This window comes from Mustelus asterias, chromosome 4 (genome assembly GCF_964213995.1).
Source record: "Mustelus asterias chromosome 4, sMusAst1.hap1.1, whole genome shotgun sequence".
Lineage (NCBI taxonomy): Eukaryota > Metazoa > Chordata > Chondrichthyes > Carcharhiniformes > Triakidae > Mustelus > Mustelus asterias.
The window spans coordinates 84,207,077-84,230,102 of record NC_135804.1 but is presented as its reverse complement, the minus strand read 5'-3'; the positions used below and the strand labels follow the sequence as shown (position 1 = coordinate 84,230,102).

Here is a 23,026-nt window from a genome sequence, read left to right as displayed (position 1 = left end):
CTGCATCTCAGAATTCTGCGGTCATTCTCTGCTTCTTTATTCTTCCTGCCAAAGTGAACAACTTCACATTTTTCCACACTATACTTCATCTTCCAGTTATGTACTCTTCATTATGTATTTTCCTATCTAGTTTTGTGTCATCTACAAATTTAGCTACCATGCCTTCGTTCCACTCATCAAAGTTATTGACATAAATTGCAAAAATGTGAGGCCACAGCATATACTGCTGATGAAAGGGCCCCAAAGGATGCTGGATATACTCAACTTAACATGAGTTCATTAAAGGCAGGTTCAGAAACCCAAAAAGCTAGGTGCTTTCAACAGCAAATGTGAAACTTACCTCCCATTGAGTGTTCTACAGCATCTTTTGAGGGATGCAATAACAATTTCTTTGTTGATTGAAATGAGAAGAGGCAAGAAGAGGCAGAATTCCACCACAAAACTCAACAGTTAAGCTTGGCTATGGAATCAAAGAATCGTCTCAGTATAGGAGGTGGCCATTCGACACATCATGTCTGCACTAGCTCGACGAATGGGCAATTCACTTATTGCCATTCTCCTTCCTTCTCCCCGTAACTCTGCACATTCTTCCTCTTCAAAGAACAGTCTAACCCCTTTCGAATGCTCAATTTAACCTGCCGCCACCACACCCACAGGCACAGGCAGTGCATTCCAGACTAGCCACTTACTGCATTAAAAAGTATTTTGCTCATACTGTTCATGCTTATTTTGCAAATGACTTTCATGAGTGGGAATAGTTTTTTCCTATCCATTCTGTTCAGACCCCTCACGATACTGAATATCTTTATCAAATTCCGTACATTTGAATTTGACAGCAAATCTAATTTTACATTATTGTGCCTGATTAGTGTGTTGTAAGCTCAGCTGCCACTGAAACATAGCATGGAACATCAAGACAGGAAGAGCTCAAATGGTTTGAAAACTATTAGAAAAATCCAAGGATGTAGGCTGCTCTGAGGCTGATTTGAAAAGTAAATGTAAATCATAAAGTTTACAAAAGTCAGCAGATAGTTGAAGATTCCATTGTAATGATTAGCGAGCCGGGGCTGGGGAGGGACGGCGTGGGGCAGCGAGTCGGGGCAGAAGCTAGGTCAACTAATTCGCGTAAAAACTTAGTCAATTTGCTAAAATACAAAAGCTAACTCGCCATATTTGATACATAGTGGAACAGCCAAATTCATGTCTCAATGATCATTTTAACCTTTTTACGTCAAGCTTTTCCAAACTAGCGCCACAGAAGCACTCAGAGCAGCCTAGATTAATTAGTCCAGAATGAAGGCCTGAATTCTCTGACCTCGCCAGTGGCTGGGATTATCCATTCCCGCTGCTGTGTACAGATATTTGGCTGAGCACCAAATGCCCCATTCTCGCTAGCAGCGGTAGTGGGTTGTGCGAGACCGGAGAATTCTAGCCGAGATCCTGAAGAAGGCTCTGCTGCAGCTTCAAACCTACCTGCTGTTGTTCTATGTCATTCGTTTTAACTGCAAGTACTAAACTTGTAGTAAAATTCTGAAGATGGAGGTATTTCTGTTTCTGTTTCTCCAGTTCATTTTCAAGGTACTGAATTTTGTCATTCTAAAAAGAATAAGAAGCAGTGTTAAGAATAATTCTAGACCTAGGGGGTCACATACAACAGAGAAAGAGTGATTTAGACCAATGCTAAGGCCTCCACAAACATCTCAGAGTGCTTCATAGAATTCAGTACGTTAATATGCAGTGAATTCTGGCAAACATAATAGCCATTTTATACATAGGAGATGAATGACGAGTTAATTGGGTTTTGGTTATGTGGCTTGGACAAGAGTATGCAAGGACACTTGGACTCTCTGCTCTTTCAGTAATGACACCTCCCATCAATAACCTTCTCTTCACCCGGAGTTGTGATCTTTGATTACGCACTTAAGTTCTGGAGTGGAGCTTGAACCCTCAACCTTTGTGTTAAAACTGAGACAGGATAAATCATAGAATACAGCTGGACCACATATTTTTCTAGCGAGAGAATATCAATACCAACCTAAGAGCGTTAGAAATAGCAGAGTAGTCAACGGGGCCCCTAGAGCTTGCTTTACCATTCAATAAAATCATGGCTGATCTTCTGCCTCAACTCCACTTTCTCAACTGCTCCCCATATTCTTTTGAGTCCCTGAGAGATCAAAAATCTGGCTACCTGAACTTTAAACATACTCGAGGATGGAACATTCACATCCCTCTGTAGTAGAAAATTACAATGTTTCATAATTGATCCGTTATCCTGAGACTGCTCAGTACCGATTTCTGGACCAGTGTACGATTTTTATGTAACATTTTGTACCCGATGGTGGGGATGTCAATGGTAATGAGGAAGCCTGGAATGTTGAATAAAAGCAAATTACCGCAGATGCTGGAATCTGAAACCAAAAGAGAAAATGCTGGAAAATCTCTGACCCTTTGTCATCTGGACTCGAAATGTAAGCTCTTTTCTCTCCTTACAGATGCTGCCAGACCTGCTGAGATTTTCCAGCATTTTCTCTTTTGGTTTCTGGAATGTTGAAAATGGCTGCCTTCTATACTTCCAGCAAATCATGCTTGTAAAGGCTCTAGAGTGGACACAATGTGTGTACATCATGGAGAGTGGGTAAAATACATTATCCAACGTGTAATGCTTTGGTGATCCATTTGGACTTTGCAGATCATAGTAATGCCTGCTAAAACCACTTTCAACTGAACATGCATTCAGTGATGCTTGAATTTTCCAATAAATTCAATGGGATTTGAAAGCCTGCTATGAAAGCAGAGAGGAGAAGCTGTGGTCAGAAGGGGAAGAAAAAGGGCTCACCACTGTAAGGCCTCCTACTTCCACCTCAGCAAGGAGTAGTGTTTGAGGCAGCTATGATTCATCCAGCAGGTGGTCATTGAAATGCACCACCTCCTCCAATTAGACCTGCAACCATGGAACAGGGAAAGGATGGTGTCAATGGCCCTGAAGGTCACCATGGTCCTCAATTTCTGCATCAGCAAATCCTTTCATGCTTGAGTTGTCAGTTTTGCCAATATCTCAGTTCAACATGCATTACTGCATCCAGGAGGTAACAGATGCTCTACAAGTCAGGAAAGGGAAGCAGGAGGAATGGACATGTGGCTTTGCAAGTGACATGGCAATCCCAATGGTGCATTTGGCTCTCTGAGCACCACAGCTCAATGGGAAGATGCACCAGAACTGTGCAGTTGGTGTGTTATCATATGCAGAGTATTATGTCTGCTATCCCTGGCTGAAACCATGATCCTTTCAACCTGTGCTAATCAGCTGTTCCCCACAATATTCAAGCTACCACCATCAAGTAGAGACTGCCTGCTAGTTGACAAGGGCTACTACTCTACTGCTGGAGCATGTCTCCAAATTTGTGTCGTCTGCTGCGTGATTTAAAATCTGGCTCTCCTGAGGTCCCAGCCCTTGACCAAGTAACTCGGGCAGAAACAGAAGCAGCAAGGGAAGAGGAGATAGAGGCAACCAAGGCCCCATTGCTCCATTTGGGGTGAAAATACGTAACCAGATAAGCAGCTTCCAGACCAGCCAAAATCATCCACACATCATCTCTGCTTTAAAATTCCACACCTATCCATCCAACTGCTACAATTATGTGGTCCTCTTGGTCAAAATCCTGAAATAAAAGAAAACTCTCCCCCCCAGCCCCAAAAAAAATCACATACACTCTATCCAACACTTCTAATAACACAAAACTGAATGATTCACCCTTGTGCATTCCCTTAGTACCTGTCTTGTGGGTGCCTTTGCCATGTCTAGTGCTTCTATACAGTGCTATACCAGTGGCACAGCACTAGATCTCTGCTGCTGCCCCCTGTTATGTACAAACTTGTCCTGCAAGAGAGAGGGAAGAGTGTCAGTAACTATGATGCAGGGTACTTGGGTGTGGTGCCTGTCATAACTGAATAGCTGGTAGGAACTGTAGGAACTGCAAGATGTGGGCGTGAGGCTTGCAGTGGTGGTTAAGTGTGCCAGGGTGAGGTTGACCATATGAATGCTGACTGCTCAAGATGATTGGTGATGAGTGGAGAAGTGGTGCGTTGAGCAACCAGAGAGGTTGTGGTGTGGTTGGCAGGAATAGTTATATGAGAATGTAATCACTGACTTAGGTGGGTGTGAGGCCGCTGAACATTTTCTTGCACTCTATTTGGTTTCTCACGGCCTGATTCTTTGACAGACCTCTGTTGTTACTCACTCCTATTCCCATCGTAGTGTGTGCACAGAGAAGGCCTCCCAGCTCCATGTGGAAAAATTACCTTGATTGGCATTTCTACCTCCTGGGCCTTTTACGAGGTCCTGGGAGCCCTCTCTCTGGCCAGCTGCTCCATCGGAACCCTTACCCCTTCTCACAAATACTTCTTGCATTTAGTTACACCAGCTGCTGTACCGAAACTGTATCTCCCTTGAGACACACAGGCTGTCTTTAAGAAGTGCAAGGGCTAGTTATAATTTGTTCTGGCCACACATGCATCTGGGCCCCCTGCTGAGCATGTTGCCCATCAACCGAATATTTTATGCGGTATTGCATCCTGCAATCATTAGCACGGCTGGGTGCAGGGTAATCAGACATCATGATACTGGTGTCCCTAATGGCCCTATTGAATTTTTTGAGAGCAAGATCCTCTGTATCATGTTGACGTAGCTAGAAAACTTATCAGCAATTGTTAGTATATCATGCTTTTAGAGAAATGATATTGGAACAGTTATAAGAGATGGTAGAAAGCTTAGCCTAAAAAAAAGACTATAAGAAGGGTTTTTTGACCAGGGAGCAAACGGAGAAACATAAAGTTAAGTGAGGATTAAGCTGCTGATTCAGGCAATTCAATTATTTTTTTCACCACCATGAATGAGAATGCCGGATCAATAATTTGAAGCAGCGGAATGAGGCAGGAACAATGGCATCCCTTGGGGTTCAGATCTTCAAAATCACATGGAGGGGCTGAGCTGGAGCTGGCCTAAGTGACCCATGTAAGCAATCCAGATAGCTGAAGCTTGGTAGGATCTAGACTGTGGGGCATCGTTTTGTCAAAAGTTTCAAAAACAATTAAACTACTTCTAACAACACCCACTTCTTCCCAATTTGATATAAAATATATTTTATAGGATTTTAGCTTGCAATTAGAACGATTTGTATAAATGAAAAGGCAGTCATACTGTGAGAATTGCAATGTGCTTTCATGCGTCATTATCTAGTAGTAATTTAAATGGCTGATTTATTTGGCTGACAGAGGCCAATACTTGGCAATGAAATGGATTTCCATGAATTATAGAAACAAAAAAAATCCTTTCTTACAGACAACAACTTGCAATTTTTTAGTACCTTTAACCAAGTAAAATAACCCTAACTGTTTCAAAGGGGTATCAGACAACATCTAACACTGAAGGACAAGCAATCAAAAGTTTAGTCAAAGGGTTAGGGTTCAAGAAAAAGAGGTGAAGAAGTTTAATCAGGGAATACCAGGGCTTAGGACCTTGGTGAGTGAAGGTGAAACAATTAAAATGGGGATGTGCAGATATCCGAGGGATGTAAGACTGAATGAGGCTACCAAGACAGAAAGGGGTGAGGCCATGGCAGGTTTTAAAAACAAAGATGAGAATTTTCAAATAAAAGTGCTGTTTAATTGGCAGCCAAAGTTGATCACCAAGCATGAAGATGTTGGGTAAACAGTGAGTTAAGAGTGTTCGGGATGAGCTCAAGTTTACAGAGAGTGAAAAACATGGGAGGTCAGCCAGGCGTGCATTGCGATAATTAAGTCTAGAGATAACAAGGGTATAGATGAAGGATTCAGCAGCGAACGAGCTGAGGGAAGGGCAGAATTGGATGATGTTACGGAGGTGGAAATTGGTGATCTTGGGTGCAGGCATTGATGTCATCAAAAACTCACTTCAAGGTCAAATATGAAACCAAGGTTTCAAAAAACCTGGTTCGGCCTCGAATCATTAATCTGCGATCATCCACTCTGACAACTAGATTGGACAATTAGGTTGGCTAGACATTGACTGCTGCTTCATTTAAAAATATACAGAATAGATTAATGACAATTTTAACTATTTTTAAAATAAGATCCTTGAAAGAACAAGGTCTCATTCCCTACAGTTAATCTTGGTTTCTAATTTGTCTTTCCTCTTTCCCAATTTATTTATTGTGTTCGATGTCATCACTCCCTTTTCTGCTTCCAAAACCACCCCCCCACAAAAAGTCCAAAATTCAAATCTCATGACTTGAGAATCAGTGAAGTACAGAATTCAGTTTCAAGCAGTTCCTGAGTGCAGGCACGATGGAGCTGCCCACTTACCCAGCTAAATCTCAGCAGGAAAGCCTTAAGACTAATTTAAGACTGTATACAATTGTATGTTATGCAACACTTCAGTACTTGGGAAAATGAGGAAATGATTGAAATACAGTCAACTGACATGGGGTAGTTATGACAATAATTTTCCTCTTGAACATTATATTTTATAAAGTGGAAAATCAAAATGAAAACCATCCAGAGATAATCCGGTTAAAACAGAAAACAGGGACTTATTACAAGTCTTTTACATCTAACCTTGACATCAATGTTGAAAATTTGAATGCAAGATTTCCACTGACTTCAAGCCCAGTTTGACATTATAAACAAAAATAATTACCAGAAACAAATGTAATTATATGATTAACTACTCATTAGTTAGTCTAAGACTTCTCTTCATCCTTGACTCTGCCAAATATCTAATTCAGCAAAAAGTACTCAATTCATTCATGAAAAATAAATTACTGTAAACATATTAAAAGTTGGCACATGTTTGGACAGTAATCTAATTTCCTCCAACGTTGACGGATCTTACCCTAAACGTTAGTAGTTTCTGGAGCTGCTCAACTTCAGGTGTTACACGGTCACAACTGCTCATCTCAACTGCATCGTCATCAAGTACCTCTAATTTCTGTGTCAAAAAAGACCAAAAGTAAAATAGTGCTTTAAGATTGAGAAATCTCCATGTTGGCATGATCAGTCCTTTTTGACAGTTTTAAAAACAGCATCTAGGAACATCTGTCTCTTCTATTACTCCCTAATGACATCATTCTCCTCCCTTTTCCCCATTCACTAGGCCTTCTGCAACTTCAGCCGAGGGGAGAACATCATTGCATCTTGCAGCCAGTTGCCAGAAAGATCCAAGTCAGATGTTCTTCCTCCTACCACTTCCCGCCAACACATTTCCTCCATGGAAGACATCTCCACATCCAACATTTTATTGCAGATAGGCAACTGAGACAAACTGGCACCTTTCCTTACATTATATTAAGCATCACAGCAATTTTACAATGCAACTCTTCTCCTTGTATTAAATAATACAATCTTTCCATTTGATCGCTAAGTGATACAGGCTTTTAGTACAGCACAAAAAGTGGACTTCCTTTGCTTAATTTGTTTTGAACATTGTACAAATGGTTCAAAGCTTTTGATATTTTTATTTCAGATCCAACAATAAATAATTATACTGCAATTAGACTTTCACAATTTTTACTTGCTGCTTGTTAGGAGAATAAAACAACTTGGAAAAATTCTCAACACCTAAATTTTGTCAACTTTTCCACTGTTCAGCAAAACAATTAACTCTTCATTTAGAACTTTGAAGGCAGAACAAATTATAGATGAGTCTTTGCCACTGAAATTCACTGAGGCTAGAAGCCAAGGAGCCATCCCTATGCTGCTGGGAATTTTACAATCATTGGAGCACTGGTGGATAGGCAACATTATTAACCACTGCTCAATCATTAATCACCTGGGTTTTTGAAATGCATTGTGAATATCACTACACTAATAATTAAATGTGTTGGAAATTATTTTCTCCATTGTTTACTGAAGATATTGTCCATCAGTGCAATGGAACTTAACAGGAATCAGGAACTTTGTATAAATACCTTAAACTCTCATCTGACAACATGCACAATGGCCCTTGATCAATTGATACAATATCTGGCCCCGACTATCTTAATCTGTCCATCCTCCTGCAGTGTTACAGCAGACACTCAACTTTCAGGCCAAGAGTTAGTTACCCCACCCCACCCCCAGAATACTGATGAAAGCAATAGTTTGGCCAAGGCATCTTCCTGTGTTGATCTTGAGTTTACACGTTCAGTGTTTCCTTAGATTGACCAAACAAGTCAAACTGCTCATATTACTGGGATTTCTACCAGTGCTTTGAGGTTTACAGTGTGATCCCATTTGTTTTTCAAAGCAAATCTCAAATCAATGGCCTTTGTCATGATACAATGCAGGTATCCTCCGAGGAGGCTGTTCTTCAGGACCTTAGATTTTGGCACACGAGATCAACTTAGCAACAATAATAGAAATGCCAGGAGTACCATTAACATATCAGACGGACAGAACCCCCTCTATTTCTGGATAATTTGATCAGTGGCTGCAAATAGACTGTTATGACAGTACTACAGCTCCTTCATTATGGTTTTCATTAGTTATAAAGTCATTTTAAAAATTTGCTTAAGTGCACACTGCTACACTGCATTAATTACATTTTTGAAGCCCTAAACTAACTAGCCTGATTATTTCTTTTGTAAACTTAACCTGCTTGAACAGCTTGTCTTTCTAATAAATTAATACATTATTTAGTGACTAGCAAAACTTGAAACAAGTATTCATTCATCACTTAATCCCAAATGCTCTCACATACACATGTTCATTTATTCCTTCATCACAGCCGTGCTCTAATGTTTCAAAATTGCTGATCTGGCAGCCAGCAACTTAGCTGGAAACTCATGTAAAGCAACAACATGAATGGCTAAAAAAGTTGGAAGACAACAATGAATAAATAATTAGACTGAAAAATATATTTTTTTTTAAAGTACCGTGCAAACTTAAAAACCTTGGATCAATAGGTACCAACCTACTTGGTAAGAATGCATTGCATTTCATATCACTTGGGATTTTGTGGCAATTAAGTGAAATATGCTACCACTCAAAACTTGAAGTTACTGAGAACTGCTTACTTGAACAAGATCTAGCCTTTAAGTTGCTCAATTGTAGCTGCAATGTAATGCCGTTGGAATCCCAAATCGAGCTCTCAGTTATATGCTCAGTGACAGTACACCATATATCATACAGCAGATTCAAAGAATCCCTAAATTCCAGAAGGAGGTCATCCGGCCCTCAAGACTACATCAACTCTCCAAAAGAGCACCCCACACAGGCCTTCCTCACCGCCCTATCCTCGTAACCCCACGCATTTACCATGGCTAACCATTCAACTGACACATCCTTTGGACACTAAGGGGCAGTTTAGAATGGCAAATTTACTTGACCTTCACATCTTTGGATTGTGGAAGGAAACCGGAGCACTTGGTGGAGATATACACAAACATGGTGCGAATGTGCAAACTCCACAGTCACCCAAGGCTGGACTCGAAACCGGGTCCCTGGTGCTGTGAGGCAGCAGTACTAACCACTGTGTCACCTTAGTGCTGGAAAACCTGGTGAGATAGAAATTCTCTTCTTTAATGTGAAGTTTCATCACAAAATTCCAAATACACAACATTCAATGAGATTAAACTGTGGTGGCAAAACCCGCTCAACACTAATTGTTCTCTATGGAGATTGAATTGAAAATACTGCGTCATTGAATTATACTCTTCTCAGAGACCATTTTGCATAAATATGGATGAGACATTAAACTGATGTCGCATTTGTCCTCTCTTAGACATGAAACATCCCATAGTACTATTTTAAGAGTAAAGGAGTTATCCCTGCTGTCCAGGCCAATACTTATCCCTCAATCAACATCACAAATGCAAATTATCTGGTCATTATCACATTGCTGTGCACAAATTAGCTGCTGTGTTTCCTACACTTTTTTAAAGAAGTACTTAATTGGCTGTAAAGCACTTTGGGACATCCAATGGATATGTAAGAGACTATATAAATGCAAGACTTTTTTTCAGTGTTGATTAAATACGCCAATTTTAAATCTGGGAAGAAGTCAAGATGAAGCAATCTTTATGTACTGCAAAACCTAAAAACAAGTTATTTGCAGCCTCGGAAACTGCTGGCAAACTATATTAGTCAATTTAACAATGTTGATTACAAACAAATTCTACAGTAGTACTGAATGATATTAAACACTGGATGGCAGTATTTATCTCCAAATTATACGTTAGATCAGTGGTTCCCAAACTTTTTTCACTGGACGCACTTTGCTCGCGCCACACCGAATTTTGTATTGATAAGAAATACATTCAAAAACAAAAAAGAACAACTCCTAGCAGTGCTTGATTCATAACATAGAACACAACTACTTTATAATATGATCATGGGACATTCAGAAACATGTTTAAATGTTTCTTTTATTGTCCTTGAATCTTCCCGCCACACTTGCCATCCTCTCTCGCCGCACCAGTGTGGTGCGCCGCACCCTTTAGGAACCACTACGTTAGATTTTTGCTGGCTCTAAAATTCTTCAATCAAAGTGTGTGATATCCAGAAAATGCAACAGTTAAGCACATTCCAAATGTCCACTTACTAATGACTAAGTGACTCTAATTTAATGGACAGGTTGCACTAAACTCACTTAACATTGCAAAGTCGACCATGCGTGAACGAGCAGCCTTGGAAAATAGCTTGAGAGTGAGAGATGTTTACAGGCAGTAGTAATACATCCTTTCTTTTCAAACATATTTTTAAAGATGAGAAACTTCTTTTCAAATTACATGATTTTGTCAGAAGGGCATAAGTTCATGAAAACGATGCTCTGTATCAGAAAGTCATATCATGCCGAGTAATATTTTTCACGCCTCTCCTGCATGCATTGATTTTGGTACAAGAATGGTTTTGAGTGCTTTATAAATACATCATTCCATGAATGCTGGCAATTCCAAAGTTCTGAATTTGGTTTTTCCATATAAAATGGTAGAGTAAACCCACCACAATCTGCCTTGATCATGTTGTGACCAGTCATTGAATGCAATAATCACTGGATGGTGACTGGGAGCAATAACCCTCGCTACTTCTCCCTTCCTCCTTAGCCGGACACTTCAGAGATCAGTTGCATTCATGGCTAAGACTGGCTAACATAGCAAAGATCAGTGATCAGTCTTGGCAATAGGAATCTTATATCCCAAGTGAGGCAGCAACATAAACAAGTGAATGTCTATTTTCAGCCTCAGGTGTGAGAATGAACTTACAGCAGGAGGCAAAATGCATGTTTTACTTTGCCTTGACGAATGGAACAGCTCATTAAAACATCATTTTGTATTGATTTTTAAATAAAGGATTTTGGGATTAAATTTTACTCCTTCTTTAAGAACAAATGCAGAAACTGAGCTTTTTAAGAAGTCATGGTTGAATGCAAAGGAAATTGCTCTGCTGTCATTTTAGTGTTGGGCACTTCTTCATTCCTGGATGCACCTGAATGAACATTCCTTCACTGGCTCACACATCAACATTTATTAATAAAGTTAAATTCAGCATTTCGAAATGAAGAATTTTCACATTGCAATAAAATAAGCAAGTGTAATTGATATTTCATAGTGTCATGCTCACACAATATGGATGATCAGATTAATTTGAAATGAATATTTTACCTAAAAGGCAATGAAGAATGGACACGCTGCCTTTGAAACAAAATGGCATTCAGAAGTCAGGTGATTTTTTTTCTTTTCTGTCGATATACATGCAAATATGCAAGGTTCTGGAAGCTAGCCGGCATGTCTGGACAAGAAATTAAAATGCAAATGACCTTTTGGGACATTTCATTGAGAAGGTATTAAAATGCAACAGATCTTTCATGTTGCATTAATGGCTGTCTTTATTCAAATAATTGGAATAACTAGTTAAAAATTGACTTGCAGACTTCGCAGCTGCCGAGTGGAATTCTAAGGAATGGGTGCAAAAAAAATCCATTCTAATCACAAGCACAAATAAATGGGAAACTCAAACACCACTGTCTATCCATGCACAGGCCAGAGACCATTTGTGAGGACAATGAAAAAAACCAGATACTATGTTCATGTGACAGAAACCAAGTTTTTGATGAGGCATATTTATTAAAACATATTTTCAGAAGAGTTCCAGACCTGCAAAGCAACAGGATCCTGTCTGAGATTCATCAAAAGCAGAAAGTTCAGGCTGATCTTTAACTGACTTATTTTTTAATCAAACCAGGTTTTTGCTGCACAGGTTTTACTTGCATGAAGCCAGAGAAAGCTGTTACTACAAGCAGTCACCACAAATCCATCTTCATAAACATACTATTTTGATTTTTTTCGTGGCCCCAAAATGAATCACAGGCCTGCAATGTTCCAAAGCCTTTATCTTGAGAGAAGCAGGCGGGACATCTGTGGGACACAGTGATTTTTAGGACTTTCAATACCTAAACGCATGCTATTTCTTTTGAAATTACCTTTCCTAGTGAATGCACGGGTGCATGTTAGAGTGGGTGCCGTTGCAGACACATTTCTATGGCTGAGTAATAAACATTTTTTTAAAAAACCAGTCATTGTCTGTTTTCACAGCACTCGGGCTTAAAACACTTCTTTTTAAACACACCTGTCTTTGGTTAGTCGAGAGAGAGGAAAAAGGAAAACAATGCCATTTTTCTTAGGACTCTAAATGATTCAAACAAATTCAAAAATAGATGAAACACTAGCACAATATATATTCAATTTCCTTTAACTTTCCTTCGCTCTCCCAAGCGCCTGTTCTAGCGGCAACAAAGACTGCCAGGCTGATCCAATTCAAATAGCCATGGATTATTTCTCTCCTCTGGCTGGGAAGCAGCAATTCTCCGTTCAGTGGGTCCCAATTGTTCCACCCATCCTTCTTCCCACAGGCATGGCAGAAACATGCAGTTTGTGGAGCTAAGTCTATATCCATCTACTTTGTAGTGCTGTCTTAATTGGCAATCAGCTACATGCATAAATTCAATCTGATGGCAAATTTCAAGGACAGCATTACCAACTTTCACCTGGCATATAATCAGAGTAATCTTGAGTAAGATACATTACCTGTGCACTTGTTCAACAAATACAGGTGGCACTATTTGCAAACCAAGCTTATAAATAATTCAGTAATCACTTGAGTGAGATATCTCTTGATTGATTTGTTCCTTTGACTTATCCAATTGTGTTCTGTCCATTTTTGCATCCAATTTGAAGCAAGCAACATTTAAACTAAATAGTTTATCTGCCAATTTCCAACTGACTACTTATAGTCATAAATATTCATATTTTAAAAATTACCACTTTTTCTAATGTTGGAATACTGCACGATCCATCACTAACACTTTCTCCATCCCCATTCTCTTCTGCTGCTTCTTCGTCTTCTTCCTCTTCCTCCTCCTCTTCCTCCTCCTCCCTTTGTTCCAGTTCACTTGATGTACCTATGAAGACAGAGTATGAATTAGGATCTGCAGTTTAAAAGCCATGGAAACCAAACATAATATAAAGTCAAGTTAGATACTAAATTGTGAGTGTTTTAAACAAAGAAACAAGAGGAAACTCATCAAAAGTGGAAACATGACTGTATTGGCAAAGGAGGTACAATAAGATACCAATGTAAAACCATTATAATTTAGGAAAAAATGAGTTTAATGTGTATTGAATGTACCTAATGACACATTTAAGAACACAATTTTATGTTTACACAATGTTTACATATGCATCTGAAATATACTTCTACATTTAGAACTCAATACCACACAAAAAAGTGATTGAATAGATTGTACCTTCAGACAAGCTGACATCTTCTTTGTTCCTCTCATTATCCTCTGAATTTTCAGGAACTTTTGTTGTTTCAGCTTTGACTACAGGCAACAAAGCTGACCCGGATTCAGGTAGCTTGGAAAAGTCAGCTGGTCCACCACGAGCAGGAGGTAGCTCAATTCCTAACTGGCGGTATTTCCTTCTCCGATTTCCTATCCATGTCTTTTGAGAAGAATGTGCAGGGTGCGAGGTGGGGGGGTGGGTTGCAGAGGAGAGAAATAAAAGTACTGAAGTAAGAGCTACGAAATCAAATTTGTGTGGTTAAAAGGTTGTACACATAAAAGATAGGCAAGGCAGCCAACCTGACAAAACAGATATATTTGGAGGGGGAAATAGGGGAAGATATGTTGTGATACAAATATTAGTCTTTTAGTTTCTTTTTTAATAACCAGATGTTCATTTGTGTATTGGTAGATGTGAACAATGATTTGTCATCATACAATGTTAGTCCTTCTTATTAGAACACCAAGTCAGCTATGTAGTTTAGAACTGGACAACAGGTCGGCTAGATAGGACCTGCATGGCATGTTTCCTATGCTGAAAGGCATGAATGAACCAGTTAGGTTTTTAAGGCAATCCAGCAGCTTTCACCATCAATTTCCAGGTAAAATGTCATGTCAAGTCCATTATTAGATTGCAAAAAAATAGGACACCTGAATGTGCACTTGTATTTTCTCAAAATGTTATAAAATTGGATAGACAAATGCACCTGAAAAGTGTTCTGTCAGGTCTGCACCAATGAAACTTATGGGAGTAATTGAACTGGTAATCTTCCAAGCAAAAAGCAGCAACTGGTTCTTGGGTGAAAACTATAATTCAGGGTTAAAATTAAAACAAATTACTGTGGATGCTGGAATCTGAAACAAAAACATAAAATGCTGGAATATCTCAGCAGGTCCGACAGCATCTGTGGAGAGAGAACAGAGCTAACGCTTCAAGTCTGGATGATTTTTTTGTCAGAAGTAAAGAAAACTGGAAATACAATGGGATTTATACCGTTGTGGCGGGCTGTGGGGGTTGGATGATGCAATAGGGGCTGGAGGCTAGGGAGAGATTGACAAAGATGCCATGGACAAAAAGACAAACGAGTGTAGTGATCATGGAGATTTTCTGTTTTTGTATAATTCAAGGTTATTCAGTTTTTAACAAAAACCTCTGTGCAACAAGAATACTTGGCAGATGCATGAAAGTGACAAAATTAAGATCATAAAAATATTACTCAGACAGAAACTGAAGGACTGAAGTAAAAATGCATAACTGTTGCCCAACACAATCTGGTCATAACAGGTACTGTGCATTGTCAGGTTGCTCAGTGACCCGGTTATCGTTAGGCAGAATTTTAAACTCCAGAAATTCTGCAGTGGATTTATTAACTGCAAATACGATCAAGGATAACCTTTAAGTTTCACGAAACGACTTCAGCAATACTCTTTACACATCATTTGAGACTGATGTTAACAGGACATTGGCTGACAGCATAACACATGTTAAGAGTTCTTAGCTAAGCAGAATTGCAAACATTGGGTAAATTCTTGGTGTGAGATTCTCGGTTGTAAGACAGTTACACACTGAAGGAGTTGCCCTCATAACAAATACCAGTAAAAGAGCAAAACATGTTTGCCAAAACAGTAGAAGATGACAATTTGGCTCTGCATTATTATGAGTTTGCTGTCCGATCTAATCACATAGCTGCTTTGGGTCACGGGGCTCTCACTGGGGCTGCAGTTACAATAGCAAACTTTCATCACTGATACAAATGCTGGGATAGCCCCATTTCCTTGCAGTCTGGTGCTCAAAATCAAGAGAAACTAAGAAGTTGGAGTTGAGATAGATCATAAATCTCAGTTAGGAACAAAGAAGAACAAAGAACAATACAGCACAGGAACAGGTCCTTCAGCCCTCTAAGCCCGCGCCGCTCCCTGGTCCAAACTAGACCATTCTTTTGTATCCCTCCATTCCCACTCCGTTCATGTGGCTGTCTAGATAAGTCTTAAACGTTCCCAGTGTGTCTGCCTCCATCACCTTGCCCGGCAGCGCATTCCAGGCCCCCACCACCCTCTGCGTAAAATACGTCCTTCTGATATCCGTGTTAAACCTCCCCCCCCACCCTCCCCCTCCCCCCCCCCCCCCCACCTCACCTTGAACCTATGACCCCTCGTGAACGTCACCACCAATCTGGGAAAAAGCTTCCCACCGTTCACCCTATCTATGCCTTTCATAATTTTATACACCCCTATTAGGTCACCCCTCATCCTCCGTCTTTCCAGTGAGAACAACCCCAGTTTATCCAATCTCGCCGCATAACTAAGCCCTTCCATACCAGGCAACATCCTGGTAAACCTCCTCTGCACTCTCTCTAAAGCCTCCACGTCCTTCTGGTAGTGTGGCGACCAGAACTGGGCGCAGTATTCCAAATGCGGCCGAACCAACGTTCTATACAACTGCAACATCAGACTCCAACTTTTATACTCTATGCCCCGTCCTATAAAGGCAAGCATGCCATATGCCTTATTCACTACCTTCTCCACCTGTGACGTCACCTTCAATTATCTGTGGACTTGCATACCCAGGTCCCTCTGCGTATCTACACCCTTTATGGTTCTGCCATTTATCGTATAGCTCCCCCCTACGTTAGTTCTACCAAAATGCATCACTTCGCATTTATCTGGATTGAACTCCATCTGCCATTTCTTTGCCCAAATTTCCAGCCTATCTATATCCTTCTGTAGCCTCTGACAATGTTCCTCACTATCTGCAAGTCCAGCCATTTTCGTGTCGTCCGCAAACTTACTGATCACCCCAGTTACACCTTCTTCCAGATCGTTTATATAAATCACAAACAGCAGAGGTCCCAATACAGAGCCCTGCGTAACACCACTCGTCATGATGTGGAGATGCCGGCGTTGGACTGGGGTAAACACAGTAAGAAGTTTAACAACACCAGGTTAAAGTCCAACAGGTTTATTTGGTAGCAAAAGCCACACAAGCTTTTGGAGCTGCAAGCCCCTTCTTCAGGTGAGTGGGGATTCTGTTCACAAACAGAGCATATAAAGACACAAACTCAATTTACATGAATAATGGTTGGAATGCGAATACTTACAACTAATCAAGTCTTTAAGAAACAAAACAATGTGAATGGAGAGAGCATCAAGACTTGACCATTATTCATGTAAATTGAGTTTGTGTCTTTATATGCTCTGTTTGTGAACAGAATTCCCACTCACCTGAAGAAGGGGCTTAGAACACCACTAGTCACAGGCATCCAGCAGGAAAAAGACCCTTCCACTACCACCCTCTGTCTTCTGTGACCAAGCCAGTTCTCCACCCATCTAGCCACCTTTATCCCATGAGATCCAACCTTTTGCACCAACCTACCATGAGGGACTTTGTCAAACGCTTTACTAAAGTCCATATAGATGACATCCACGGCCTTCCCTCGTCAACCATTCTGGTCACTTCTTCAAAAAACTCCACCAGGTTAGTGAGGCATGACCTCCCTCTCACAAAACCATGCTGACTATCGTCAATGAGTTTATTCCTTTCTAAATGCGCATACATCCTATCTCTAAGAATCCTCTCCAACAACTTCCCGACCACGGACGTCAAGCTCACCGGCCTATAATTTCCCGGGTTATCCTTCCTACCCTTCTTAAATAACGGGACCACATTAGCTATCCTCCAGTCCTTTGGGACCTCACCTGTGTCCAGTGACGAGACAAAGATTTGCATCAGAGGCCCAGCGATTTCATCTCTCATCTCCCTGAGCAGCCTTGGATAGATTCCATCAGGCCCTGGGGATTTGTTAGTCTTTATATTCCCTAAAAAAACCTAACACTTCCTCCCTTGTAATGGAGATTTTCTCTAACGGGTCAACACTCCCCTCCAAGACACTCCCAGTCAACACATCCCTCTCCTTTGTGAATACCAACGCAAAGTATTCATTTAGGATCTCCCCTACTTCTTTGGGCTCCAAGCACAATTCCCCACTTTTGTCCCTGAGAGGTCCGATTTTTTCTCTGACAACCCTTTTGTTCCTAACGTATGAATAAAATGCCTTGGGATTCTCCTTAATCCTGTCTGCCAAGGACATTTCGTGACCCCTTTTTGCCCTTCTAATTCCTCGTTTGAGTTCTTTCCTACTTTCTTTGTATTCCTCCAGAGCTCCCTCCGTTTTTAGCTGCCTGGACCTAACATACGCCACTCTTTTCTTTTTGACCAATCCCTCAATTTCCCTGGAGGACGAGATGCTATCATAACAAATACTTGAAAGATGAAAATTCTCTTTTACGGCTCTTTATTGCTAGTAACAACTCATTCAGTAGCACAACTGAATGCAATCTTGCTACAAGATTTTCAAAGTGGGATTCTCCATTTCTCAGGAGTACTGCAATGTTTATTTTATTTGGTGTTTCATTTTTCTATGTTTGCCTTGCTACCTTTTCTTTCTGTTGCAGCATACTGATTAAAAACAGTTAAAATACTTCTTCAACTACACATTTGGGTTTGCCAAAGATACTTTCACAGGTTCCAAGTCATAAGTGGCCGAGTGTCTTATATTTTTAATGAGATTTGAGACACTTCCATGAGATTTTATGGGATTTGACATGGTTTCCTGAAATAACTTATTTGATAGCGTAACTCAGAGATCTTAAAACTCCTTAGGTATTCAAACTGGATATTTATGGTTCTTGCATGAATGCTTCTACACTCTGACTAAAGGCTGGCTGAAAGCACGCTTGTTGATATGAACCTCAAGATAAATCGTTAAGCCGCTTTATTTCACATCAAGTGAACAGAGCAGTTATGATTAGATTTGCTTAGTTAATCGCTATTTATATAACATATATTTACAACAAAATAAAGAATATAACACACTCCTCCACCCCCGCCAACATCCGTGGGTAAATTTGACTTAAATAGCGTGTTCCAAGTATCTTCTAGCATCTTTAACTGCTTCACTTCAGTGAAGGCCATAATAGCCTTCCTTTCAACAAGGCAGCTTTTCACTGCAGACTTCCTGGCCAAAATGTTACTGCTCCGTCTGCCACAGGAATTGGAGCGGGCAAGGGTCGGACAATGGGAAGATCTGTTGACCTCGGGTGGGATTTTACAGTTTCGGGACTAGTGAGGCCATAAAATCCCACCCCGTCTTTCAATGCATCTCTGCCCTATTTGTTAATCTCTCTCTCTGTTAACAGAATGGTAAAGATCTAAGAACTTTCCAACACAAAAGGTTTGAGGAATTCTTTGATTGCACAGATACATCAATTAACTGCTTATTGTTTAGCCTCTTTGAAATCTACTTAGTGTATTAACCGCCTTTTGTTCAAGTGTCTTTTTCAAAAACTTGCTGGAATAAACTTTGCGTCAAAAAAATCGAAACAATCTTTATTTTCTAATTGCTTCAGCAGAAACATGATTCAAAAATCTAAACTTGGACACCCTTAACTTCAACATGTGGACAAACACTTTGGTATAGTGGTGCAGTAGTTATAATTCAGATCCCTGAATTAATAATCTGTTTCTAATCTCAACAGGGTGGTTGGAGAAGTTTAATTCCGTTTTTAAAAAAAGCTAGCATCGGTAAAAGTGGCCATGACGTTCACAGAATCGTTACAGTGCAGGAGGCAACCATTTGGCCCATCAGCTCTCTGAATGAGCAACTCCCCTAGTACAATTCCTCTGTCTTCTCCTTGTAACCCTGCAATTCTTCCTTTTCAGATAACAGTCTCTTTTGAATGCTCCAATTGAACCCACACTCTTAGGCAGTGCATTCCAAACCATAACCACATGCTGCGTAAGAAAGTTTCTCCTCATATCAAATGTTTCTTTTTCTAATTACTTTAAATCTATGGCCTCTCATTCTTGATCCTTTCATGAGTGGGAACTATTTTTCCCTATCTACTTTAACCAGACCCTTCATGACGTTGCATGTCTCTATTAAATCTCTCAGTCCTCTTCTCTAAGAAAAACAGTCCTAACTTCTCCAATCTACCTTTTGGAGCGGCACGGTGGCACAGTGGTTAGCGCTGCTGCCCAACAGCGCCAGGGACCCGGGTTCGATTCCCGGCTTGGGAGTCACTGTCTGCAGGTTCTCCGTGTCTACGTGTGTTTCCTCTGGGTGCTCTGGTTTCCTCTCACAGTCCGAAAGATGTGCTCGTTAGGTGCATTGGCCATGTTAAATTGTCCCTCAGTGTACCCCAGCAGGCGCTGGAGTGTGGCGATTTTCACCGTAACTTCATTGCAGTGTTACTGTAAGCCTACTTGTGACACTAATAAATAAACTTTAAACTTTCATAACTGAAGTTCTTCATCCATGGAACCATTCCTGCAAATCTTTTCTGCACCCTTTTTAATGCCTTCACATCTTTCCTAAACTGCGGCGCCAAGAATTGGACATAATACTCCAGCTGAGGCCAAACTAGGGACTTACACAAATTCAATATACCCCCTTGCTCTTGTACTCTATGCCTCTATTATAAAGCCCAAGGTACAGTACACTTTAACTTCTCTCTATAACTGATCTGTCACTTTCAATGATTTATTCACATATACAACCAATTTGCCCTGCTTCTCCAATCCTTTTAGACTTGTATCCTTTATTGTGTATTGCTTCTCCATGTTCTTCCTACCAAAATGAATCACCTCACACTTAACTGCATTGAACTTAATCTGCTACCTGTCTGCTCATTTCACAAACTTGTCAATGTCCCTTTTATGTTCTATGCTATCCAGCTCAATTCATTTTACTTCCAAGTTTTGTATCATCCACAAACTTGAAATTGTGCCCGTACATCAAAGTCTAGGGGCCTGATCTTACCAAAAAAAATTCTAAGTGCCAAACGAGCGTGAAAATGGGGGCGAAATGTGCCCATTTTGGGGCAAGCTGTCAGATACAATCTTATGCCACTTAGAGAAAACAATGAGGCAAAGTGTGATTCACGCCAGTAAGGAGAGTGGATGGAGTGTATTCCAGCTGGGAAGCTGGCTGTTGACTGCGAGCTGTGCTATTTTGCACGTGCCTTGATCTCTGTGTTCAGTGCACAAGTTTACACAGTACACTGAGAGATCTGTCACTCCCCCCACCTCCCCTGATATTGGCCCTAACGCCCCCAACCCTCTGGATATCGCACCCGCAAAAAACACTGGCCTCCCTGATCTGCACTTCCATAGCCCCTGCCTGGCCAGTCCCTGACTACAGAGTGCGCAGCCCCCCCCGCCTTCCCTTAGACCCTGCCCCCCAACTACCCCTTGGCATTGCCTGGTGCCTGTTGGGCAGTGCCAGGCTGACTGCCCAAGAGGCACTGCAACTTGGGGGGGGGCAACCAGCGAGGCTGTTAAGGCAAGTGAGCCAGGACAATTCCGTCCCGGGGTCATTAATAATATGGAAATTAATATTTAAATCAGCTTCGTGCCCTCAAATTGGTTTCATAGTGCCGGTAGTATCGCAAGAGGCAAGAAACTGGGCGCAAAACCAGTTTTTTGCCTCCCTTGCGATTTTACCGGTTCACCACACCCATTGACTGGTGGGATGAACCAGTAAGATCATCCGCTAGATTATTAATGTGCAAGGAAAAAACAAGGTAACAATACTGACTCCTTGGTGAATTCCATTAGAAACCTTCCTTCAGCAGGAATAACATCCATTATCCACTTAAACTCTGTTTGCTATTGCTCAGCCAATTCCATATCCATGTTGCCACGGTCCCTTTTATTCCATGGTATCTATAACTTTGCTCACAAGTCTGCCATGTCACAGTGTATCAAATGTCTTTTGAAACTCCATGCACACCATCCCAACAGCATTACCTTCATCAACCCTTTTTGTAATCTCCTCAAAAAACTCCAGCAAGTTAGTCTAACGTGATTTTTCCCTTAAGAAATCCATGCTCATTTTCCTTAGTTAACTCTTTGTCCATGTGACTATCAATTTTGTCCCAAATTAATATTTCTAGAAGTTTCCGCACCACCAAAGTTAAACTGACTGGCCTAAAGTTGCTGAGCTTATCCTTGCACCTTCTTTTGTACACGGGTGAAATATTTGCAATTCTCAAGTGCTTTGGGACCACCTCAGAGTCTAAGAAAGACTGAAAAATCATGGCCAGTGATTTTGCAATTTCCATTCTCGCTTCCCTCTGCATCCTTGGATACATCACATCCGGTCCTGTTGTCTTAGTAACTTAAGTACAGAAAAGTTGTAGAATTGTCTTAAAAACTAACAGCTTCACCAATGCCCTTGGAGGAAGGAAATATCCATCCTTAACAGTTGTGAGCTATACCTCCATATATAGGGATCAGTGCTTGGTCCTCTGCTCTTTGTGATTTTTATTAATGACTTAGAGGAGGGGGCTGAAGTGTGGATCAGTAAATTTGCTGATGACACCAAGATTGGTGGAGTAGTGGATGAGGTGGAGGGCTGTTGTAGGCTGCAAAGAGACATAGATAGGATGCAAAGCTGGGCTGAAAAATGGCAAATGGAGTTTAACCCTGATAAATGTGAGGTGACTAATTTAAATGTGGATTACAGGGTCAAAGGTAGGGTTCTGAAGACTGTGGAGGAACAGAGAGATCTTGGGGTCCATATCCACAGATCTCTAAAGGTTTCCACTCAAGTGGATAGAGCTGTGAAGAAGGCCTATAGTGTGTTAGCTTTTATTAACAGGGGTTGGAGTTTAAGAGCCGTGGGGTTATGCTGCAACTGTACAGGACCTTGGTGAGACCACATTTGGAATATTGTGTGCAGTTCTGGTCACCTCACTATAAGAAGGATGTGGAAGCGCTGGAAAGAGTGGAAAGGAGATTTACCAGGATGCTGCCTGGTTTGGAGGGTAGGTCTTATGAGGAAAGGTTGAGGGAGCTAGGGCTGTTCTCTCTGGAGCGGAGGAGGCTGACGGGAGACTTAATAGAGGTTTATAAAATGATGAAGGGGATAGATAGAGTGAACGTTCAAAGACTATTTCCTCGGGTGGATGGAGCTATTACAAGGGGGCATAACTATAGGGTTCGTGGTGGGAGATATAGGAAGGATATCAGAGGTAGGTTCTTTACGCAGAGAGTGGTTGGGGTGTGGAATGGACTGCCTGCAGTGATAGTGGAGTCAGACACTTTAGGAACATTTAAGCGGTTATTGGATAGGCACATGGAGCACACTAGAATGATAGGGAGTGGGATAGCTTGATCTTGGTTTCAGATAAAGATCGGCACAACATCGTGTGCCGAAGGGCCTGTTCTGT

The 23,026-nt window shown here is 40.9% G+C and overlaps 1 protein-coding gene across 15 annotated transcripts in view; it reads right to left on the bottom strand.

Moving 5' to 3' along the window:
- hdx (highly divergent homeobox) overlaps positions 1 to 23,026 on the bottom strand; it is a 116,566-nt gene that overhangs the window by 1,675 nt on the left and 91,865 nt on the right. For 11 of the 15 annotated variants that reach the window (XM_078211297.1, XM_078211301.1, XM_078211296.1 and 8 more), the window contains 4 exons: positions 13,757 to 13,955; positions 13,272 to 13,411; positions 6,869 to 6,964; positions 1,474 to 1,596 (listed from right to left, as the gene is read on the bottom strand). In XM_078211297.1, coding sequence (XP_078067423.1) covers positions 1,474 to 1,596; positions 6,869 to 6,964; positions 13,272 to 13,411; positions 13,757 to 13,955 — 558 coding nt within the window. The remainder of the gene's footprint in view (positions 1 to 1,473; positions 1,597 to 6,868; positions 6,965 to 13,271; positions 13,412 to 13,756; positions 13,956 to 23,026) is intronic. The other 4 variants (XM_078211303.1, XM_078211304.1, XM_078211300.1 and 1 more) reach the window with 1 other exon arrangement.